The following is a 9600-nucleotide window of genomic DNA, read 5'->3' on the forward strand; positions in this document are numbered from 1 at the left end:
ACTTGATAGCAAAGCGGATAAAGATGCATGCAAAGAAATCATCGAAAACGGAATTTTGAAGTTTTTAAAACAGTGCCGGCTAGTGAGAGTTGGCGGCGGATGTGTATCCGGCATGCATGGTACCTCAGACAACTAAGAAACAGTTTCTTACTTGTCTGTGATGGTATTGAAACGGTTAAGGAGTATGATTTTCGGTAAACAATAGTTTACTTGAAGTACACGACACGGAACAAAGTTCAACTCAGTTTTAAATGGCAAAGTTTAATTAAAGTCATTAAACCATAGCTCTATTTGTTGCAACCCCCCCCCCCCCCCACACACACACAATGTATCTTCAGTGATATCCCAGGATGCAAGTTGTTTTGAAAGTCTGTATCCTTGATTATCACATGTTTATGGGCTGGAGACGCATCAATTCAGACAATGGAGTAGAAAATCGTCACAAATATGTCTTAATTAATCACGTGCATAGACTAACTAGCTTAACATGTTCTTAAGACTGGAATGCAATGGCTTCTGGTGTATGATGAATCATTCCATAGATAGATAGATAGATAGATAGATAGATAGATAGATAGATAGATAGATAGATAGATAGATAGATAGATAGATAGACAAACTTATCATAAAGTTCAAAGTTCAAACTGACTGGGTGAAACGTTCGCCTGTGTAGATCTTCTTCTAGACATTTTAAAACTAATACGTCATTGTCGATGTGAAACTTGTTAGCAAAGAGATGTGGTCTTCCAACAAGCCATGGAATGTCTTGCCACGAGAAAATACAAATACTTCTAGTGTACCTCCCATGACAAGGTAAACCGAGAGGTTCCCAAACTTTAGCTCGGGAAACAATACTTGAGACATTTCTCAGTCCCGGTCCTCCGGGGCTGCCTGGTAATGAAGCTAAACTTTGGTAAAAAATCTCATCAGGAATTCTTGTGTCTGTCACCCACTTCAGCCATTCTTTGGCGGTGTCATCCGAATGTACGAACTCGATGAATTCTCGTGTGAGGGCGCTGTGTATCTCTCCTTTACGAATGGTGATGTTGCCAGGTAAAGTATCTGTTTTCAAGAACGGCGTGATGACAACAGTGTCGAAGTACACACCATACCTGAAAGAAGTCCGCAATGGAAATGTTCTTCCGGTATTAACAATATCATTTTGTCCTTGAAATCTTCGTAGAATTCTCACAATTTCCAAATTGGTCTTCAATGGAAATTCTTGTCCCGTGAGATTAATAAAGTACTTCCATCGTTTATTCCTATTCAAGCATTCTCGTTGGCAGTGCATCTCAGCCAAAATGATGCTAACAGAACCCCAGACAACTCGTTCCTGTTTAGGAGTCACAAATACGTTCTTGAAGCAATCGCTTAGTGACGTAATGGCCTTCAGAAATTCAGCAGACGATTTCTTATCGACGTGTATACAGTAAATATTATGTGGTCTGTAGATAGTTCTCAGTAATTGTTCAATTTGATGTGCAGACCTATATGCTATAATTCCAAAAGCTAATGGAAAATCTTTTTCTTCCTCCAGAAGTGGTTTATCTAAATAACCCCTGTTGAGTGCAAACCTTGTACAATTTTTAGTAAATTTTAAGAAAGCCTTATCTGATATTATGTAATTTTCTATCTTTGATTTGCCCCTGTTCACTGTTTCTTTCGTATAGTATTGACCTGCTAAAAGGTCAGTACAAGTTATTCCATCCTCAGTACGAAAGGGCGCCCTCAACCGAAGGTCGATTCTTTCAAGGTAGTTACTGTCATCTAGAGAGGATGTTTTGATGTAGTTGTTGTCTTGACCAGGAACAAAGAAGTTCTTTACTAGGAGTAATACAACACCCAAAATAAGTCCACATACTAAGTTTCGTCTTTTTCTTCTCGTTGATGAAATACCCAAGACAATATTTCGGATGTAATTAAGGAACATAGCACTACATTAATTGATTGCTTGACATGTAACTGCAGATAAAAGGAAAAACAGAACAATTGCAATTAATACACAGTGACGTATGGATGGATGGATGGATGGATGGATGGATGGCTGGATGGATGCCGGGATGGATGGATGGATGGATGGATGGATGGCTGTCTGGCTGGCTGGATGGATGACGGGATGGATGGATGGATGGATGGATGGATGGATGGATGGATGGTTGGTTGGATAGAGATGGGTGGCTGGATGGATGGATGGATGAATGGATGACGGGATGGATGGATGGCAGACAAGGAGGCAGACAGACAGACAGACAGACAGACAGACAGACAGACAGACAGACAGACAGACAGACAGACAGGTAGACAGACAGACAGACAGACATGGTCAAATGATAAACCACACCCCGTGTGACACGTGACAGATTATAGCTCATAGCCTCCGAGTCCCTGACATTTCTCGGGAAATCATGTGGGTACGTTTCAATAATGTAAACAGACGGCAGACTGAACAGAGTTCCGTGGATGTTATGATAAAATAGACACAGTCGTACTCAGCTAATACAATAGTTTTTCCTTCACAGATTGCGATTTCCCTCGATCCTACTGGTCAGCTGTAACTATGCAATTTGTCACGTGACTGAACCAGATTGAAAGAAACCTCAACAAAAAAACTTACTTTGAACTGTCTGTGTAAGTCACGTGACAGATAACCACATACGTATACATAAATTCATGTCACCAATTGCTAGCTCCGTCACTAATAAACTGTAAGATATACGTAGTGTTTTTTTTAGCCCTATCGCACCCGGGCTGATAGCGTGGCACGGATTTCTGTATCACTAAGTGCTTACAGACATATAACAACATAACAATGTTTGAATTCGTCATTTGAGTGAGGTCAAAGTTCATTTCTTTCCACTCACCTGATGATGATTGGCGAGATATGCTTGTTGTGTTTACTATAGTATAAAACTATTGGAATTTCAAGGTGTTGATACCATAACAAACATGATCAGTGGTTAATGGTGGATATTGAACATTTAACTGCAACTTTTTATGAACTAATGGTGAGGAAGAAAACAATCAGATACATGTCAGTTTCACACAATTGAAAATAACTCCAAACTCGCAAAGGTTTGGCAGGCAACAGTCCCCAGTAACTGAAATATGCATATGTGAAATACTTGTATCGGCTTGGAGTCATGCATCAGCAGAGTTTGATATGACACTGTTTAGACAAGTAAACTACCACTTTATTTTAACTGTTTTTGTACGGAATGCGTAGACTGTCGACAGTCGTTCGTGCCTTTTTTGCTAACTTTCATCTCAGTAAAACAAAGTCGTCGCCGTAGCACTGAATCTAGTACTCTTGCGTACTGATAGGAACTGCGGGTGCCGAAGGCGCGAACTCGCTCTTGTCTCCGACACTCGCTGTTCAATTATTATGCGGTATTAAGTATCGCGAGCGAGGCGACGACTTTAGTTTTAGATAAAACGTAGCAAAAAAGGCACGAACGACTGTCGACAGTCTACGGAATGCGTTGAAGTTCTTGAGTTAATACCACGATACTCAGATAGAGTAAACCCATCAACTTCAATATCACTACCCATGTCACAAATTATAATGCAAATGACCGGTCATATAGTATACAGTATAATGTCCGACAATGCGACGCCCCACCCCACCCTACCCCCCCCCCCCGACTGGAGAAGTAAATAACAACAAGACTACTGGTGTCTACTTACCTCAGATGTGTGCCACAGGAGAATTATAGAACCAGGAATGCCCTCTGTACATTAATTGCAGTCAGACATATATTGATTTTGTCATATGGTATGCGCAGACGCAAACTTTATTTTGTTCATATGGTTTTGTGACGTCACAAGTGGCCTAGGCCTGTTCCCTCTCCGAAAATCAACAGCTAATGAACTTGTTGAAAATATTTTAACTGCTATCAAACATTTTGCAACGTATTATTTAATGCAAAATCACCAATTTCTTTAAATATCAAAGTGAAACTACATAAGTCCATGTTTGTCACTCAATAATTGCATAAAATTTTAAAATGTAACAAATGTTTACAAACACTTCCAGTAAGTTCAGTTGTATCAAATTAATTTAAGATAAGCACTAAAATGAATAAATTAATAAATTATATTTTAATAATACGTTAATATTTAATTTCGTTTTTAGGCCACTTACAAATATGACATTGCGTCATTTAAATGTCTTTGGAATTATAAACCTATCAAGAGTTACTAAGCTACACTCTGGAATTTTTTTTTTTTTTTTTTTTTTTTTTTTTTTAAATTTATTATTAAGTGCTTTGTTAGGTACAATGACTTTCTTGTAATATCTTACACCTTGAAAAGTATTGTATCACCTGTGGGTTAGGCCTAAGGAAAAACATGTCTGGTTCCGGTTACCCGACCCCACCTTGTTTTTCACTGCAGACCCTAAACTTTTTTTTACGTATTCGAGAAAAAAATACTAAAATCGTGAAAATTGTGAAGTCTCGCAAGAAATAGTGGATATGGGAACTGACATCAACTTAAAAAGACAATATAGGACTGTTCTTTCAATCTGTAATGGCTGTACATCTGATGAGAACAAACCAATAACACAGAGACCATATGGAAATCAATGGAAAACTTAACTAGACAGTTATGGAAAAAATATATATATATAAATAAAATAGAAAATCTACCTTCCCTACCTATTCTAAAATTGATCGTAATCGGAACACATAATTTTTTTTGTTAGGCCGAAACGTATTTAATTTTTGTAAGTAACAGTATAGTATACAAAATGTAAAATAAAATAAAATTGATGTTTTTGTTAATCTGTAAGGTACGCCGTGACGGGGCGCCCTCACACATCGGCCAACCCCTCCAAAAATCTGCCCCCCCCCCCGACGGTGATCACTATTTCAACTGCTTATGGTTAATATTGACCACTGATTAAGTTGTATAATGTCTAATTATTGGTATTTTAACAATGTATGGTTCGCCAGTTTACTTCCCAAATCGATATGGTAATTTTCCTTGTGGCACAGTTCAAGTCTCGATCTAGTTGCAGGTGTATCTGCAATCCTAGCTTACGTTTTGAAGAAAATTTATAAAGAGGTAGACTCAAATGTGTCTGTTTCGTTTAAATTAACGGGTGCTATACCAGCAAAAGATGAGGAGGAGGAGGAGGAGGAGGAGGAGGAGGAGGAGGAAAAGGGGGAGGAGGGAGAAAAAAGTCAAGATGAATCATCAAGCAGTTTAGGTGCAACATCTCAAATTGGGCCAATCGGTTTTAGTCTTCAAGTAATATAGTAGAACATTTTCTATAAATTTAGTATTATGTTCATCTTTTTCAGTCTAAAAGTGATGTAGCGTTTATGAAAAGAAAACACAGATTTGATGTTGTGATTTTATAAAATTCTATTTACTGATACATTCATTTATACAATTATTTCTAAAATTGGTACACATTTTTTCTAAAAAATGTTATAAAAATTGTTAGTACTATATTCTCTAAGTGTTATCAGTGTACCAATAAAGCTATTGTACAAGAATCCAAGTTTTTATTAAATATTCAATAATAATCATTCAATTTTCAAAAGTGGATTGCAGCAGTTGAATACTAGGTTACATTCTATGAAATTCTGAATCTATTTATCTGTTTATATGATGTAATATTATGCTATACTATTTGTTGATTTTTCTGTCACAGAGGCCATTTTGGATTGAACACACTTTCCTATCCGAATTCAAACAAGATTCATAGGTGGATGTATGAGGGATGGATGGGTGGTTGGATGGATGGATGGATGGCTGGATGGATGGCTGGATACACGAATGCACGGACGGATTTAGGTGTGGGTTGGTTGGAAATGATTGAAATGGTTAGATCGATGAATGGATGGGTGGGTGACATTTTGATCAAATGTTAGGTTAGGATGTAAATGTTCTGACCATACATTATGGAAGTCTCCAAATTTTGTGAAATCTTAGTCAAAAGGTGTCAGACCTACAAACTTCACTACCTTCTATATGCATGCATGAAGAACCCAAGTACAGTGTTGATACAAAATACTGTTTTCCGCTTATGGTTGATGTTTTAATTATTTTCTTTCTTCCCCTTTCTATGTTTCCTTATCTTAGTTTGTCGACATTATCTGCAATTTTGCTATCAATGGCGAATACAATGTCATACAGTTCCTTCCAGGTTGGAGGATCTTTCTTCATACGTTTACTTCTCTCCAACCATTCCACAAGCACAGCTTCAGCTGACCCCTCTGTATTCATCATACCTCGTGTATCTCCAACCGTTTCGATCTTAATTCCAAGTTTCGTTGCTACATCAACCCAAATATTCTCAATTTTTGATGCAATACTACGTGTGTCATCTATTGTAATATAGTCATGCAACTGCATTGTGGGTAATGCTGCAGCACTGCTTCCTTCAGCTGATGGTGCATCTGTAAAATAGAAGATGTGAAATCTTGAATATGTAGATTCAGTCCCAATTTGATGATTAATTTGCATGCAGACGTACTGCCCTACTATAATATAATGGCTACCCAATCCCCCTATAAAAGGAACTATACTATAAATGAAAAGAGAGAAAAAAATATGTTTGTCACTATACCTGCTTTTAGTTGTGTTTGCATTGATTTACATGTATTTTCGGTCCACTGTCTTAGACTCGTGAGGTCTTGGCGCAGTTTCTGTATTTCCTGCCAGATGGTGTCTCTTTCTAGAGATTCTAAGGCACTCAATCTCTCCAGAAACTGCTTCATAAGCTCATGCTCGCGGATGTCTGAAATTCAAAATAATAACTGTCAAAATGTAATAACAAATATGCAGTGATAGTAGTATTGATGATTGAACATAAGGGGTCTTGTCACTACGAGTCGATGACGAGTAGTGTCATAATCACTGTGTTACAACTATTGTCTGTGAAAGTAAAAAAAATGGGACTCATATCATAGGAAATACACTTGACTGACCAAAAGTGATTGTTAACCTTGAAAAGTGACTGTCACTTTTCTGAATATACTAAGTGTTCACAAACCTTGCTTTTGCTCTAAGGCCTGAACCGAGTTAATTAATGCTTCGTAATCTTCTTTGAATTTCTTAAATTCTTCCGTCAGTACTTTAATCTTCTGAACGAGATCATCTTGTGTGCTTTGGCCTGATTTAAGAGCTACAATAAACCAAAATATGAATATTTTTTTACCTTACATTCTTTGCAAAAGTGATCAAATTCGTATCATAACATATGTTCCAAATGCAACAAATGAAATCCTTCCTTCTAATCAACTAAAGAATGATCTTTTCAAACACTAATAACATAGATTGTTTTAGAAGAAATATCATTTTGATTTTTTTTATTTCTAGCAAGGTATTATGGGATATCCCCAGGTTATGACATCACAAATAACTCAATCTCCTTGACTTGACGCTCTTTTTATTCACAAGACAAAGAGATTAGATTATGTGTGCTGTCATCACCATACATTTTCCCATAAACCATTGCAGGAATTCCACTAACATGGCTGAACACATATCAAGTACAGCAGGGCTTTAAATCTGAGTAAGTTACTGACTGTTATTCTGTCACCCAAAAGCCTATAATAATTTGATAGCAGTAATCAATACAAGTGTACTAAAGGCAGAAATAAGTCTGACTGGACTTTTCCTTTAAGTTGATAGCAGTAATCAATACAAGTGTACTAAAGGCAGAAATAAGTCTGACTGGATGGACTTTTCCTTTAAGTTGATATTAGTAATCAATACAAGTGTACTAAAGGCAGAAATAAGTCTGACTGGACCTTTCCTTTAAGTTGATAGCAATAATTAATACATGGGAACTAAATATTCCTGGCTAGGTATTGAGTGATGGAGATGTTGTGCTTACATTTCTCAAGTTGTTCAAAACGTTGCTCTATTTTGTCAAGGCTAATTTTCATATCGTCCTTGAAAGCATTTAAACCACAAGATAATGATTCCACATTACTGCTCACTACAGCAATCTCCTGACGACTACTGTCCACTTTACTGCTCACTGCAGCAATCTCCTGACGACTACTGTCCACTTTACTGCTCACTGCAGCAATCTCCTGACGATTACTGTCCACTTTACTGCTCACTGCAGCAATCTCCTGGCGACTACTGTCGATTTTATCAGATAGGTTACCCATGTTAGCTGCCAATTGTAGCAAAACTGCCATATGATCTGTATGTATATAGAGAAATGAAGAAATAATCTGGTTGTCTGTTTGTTTCTGTATGTATGTATGTATGTATGTATGTATGTATGTATGTATGTGTGTATGTATGTGTGTATGTATGTGTGTGTGTTTGCGTGCGTGCGTGCGTGCGTGCGTGCATGCATGCATGCATGCATGTATGTATGTATGTATGTATGTATGTATGTATGTATGTATGTATGTATGTATGTATGTCACTGATAATCCCTACTATGACAATGATATAAATGTTGTGTTTTACAAATAAAAGCAATGAAACAAAATTTAATATTTGGAAAAAGTGAATTTCTCTGAGGTCACAAGGGCTTACCTTGACTAGATGCACCTGTATTCATTGCAGCTCCTACTGAGAAATATGATATGTATGTCAGAGGTAATATTTTATGGGGTTTTTTATATTGAGTTGTTGCTGTCATTCTCATTTGTTACATTACATATATCAAAGGATGGGAAACTGTAGTGCATACTTTCGTTTGGGTTTTGAGACCAGCGTAAAACTTGTCTGTAACATTACAGAGTCTGACGTTAATAGTCAACATTTACTCCCGCCATGTTACTTAGACAACGTCCTGCCACTGCCTCCGAAAACGCCCATCCAAGATCACTGGCTGGTCTAAACATCGAGCGTTAAAATGGTCGAATATGGTATTTAATATCACGACAACGAATATCTTTTGAACAATTGAGAGCAGATTACACATAACATTTTGCAAAACTATGTGAAACAACATATGCCAAGTCCTTGTTCGTTACTCCATAAATTGTACACAAAATATTATAAAAATGGGTACAATAATGTTATTGTACATACAATAAAGACACTTTCTAGCTTTTTGCTATTTATTGAGAAAAGGATTTGGAATATTTTGTTTCACAATGTTTTTTTCAACAAGTAAAACAGAGTGGTTATTTTATGAATAAGGCATCCAAAATATGTATCAATTTGTCATCCATATGGCCACTTTAAAATCATCATTATTAATTACCTGGAGGATTCTGTACAGAGGTCGGTAGGGCAGGTTCTAGGGTTTTTAACACGGTTCGTGAATGATCGGTGATCTTTAACACTGTGTATAATTTTTCATAGCCGTCCTTATGTTTCTTGAATAAATCAAGAAGATATATGACTCTTGCTTCTTGTCTTCGTATCTAAATGCCAAAAATTGTAAGATATAATTTTAAAATTTCACCTTTTCACAATTGTTAGAATGTGTGTTGTTGTTGTTTTTGTGGAGCGAGACAATACAAATATAAATTACTGCTATATGCCTTAAGTGAAAGATATTTGTTCCCACATACATTACTGTTGGAATTCAAAATTATGAGTTATAATTATCATGTACATGATGTATCCCTTATTTGGCAAATATACCAAACTATATGACACTTTCATTCTTGA

The 9600-nt window shown here is 36.7% G+C and overlaps 2 protein-coding genes across 2 annotated transcripts; both read right to left on the reverse strand.

Moving 5' to 3' along the window:
- Positions 1-493: 493 nt before the first annotated feature.
- Positions 494-1930, reverse strand: LOC144453184 (beta-1,3-galactosyl-O-glycosyl-glycoprotein beta-1,6-N-acetylglucosaminyltransferase 4-like). The gene has a single exon (XM_078144463.1). The coding sequence runs from the start codon at positions 1928-1930 to the stop codon at positions 494-496; it is 1437 nt and encodes a 478-aa protein (XP_078000589.1).
- Positions 1931-5622: 3692 nt separating this feature from the next.
- Positions 5623-6665, reverse strand: LOC144452572 (uncharacterized). Its single transcript, XM_078143682.1, has 2 exons — positions 6578-6665; positions 5623-6407 (listed from the first exon to the last, which is right to left on the reverse strand). Exons 1-2 carry the CDS (start codon positions 6597-6599, stop codon positions 6082-6084), a joined length of 348 nt encoding a protein of 115 aa, XP_077999808.1. The 5' UTR covers positions 6600-6665; the 3' UTR covers positions 5623-6081.
- Between the last annotated feature and the right edge of the window lie 2935 nt (positions 6666-9600).

The sequence above is a fragment of the Glandiceps talaboti genome, chromosome 23 (assembly GCF_964340395.1).
Source record: "Glandiceps talaboti chromosome 23, keGlaTala1.1, whole genome shotgun sequence".
Lineage (NCBI taxonomy): Eukaryota > Metazoa > Hemichordata > Enteropneusta > Spengelidae > Glandiceps > Glandiceps talaboti.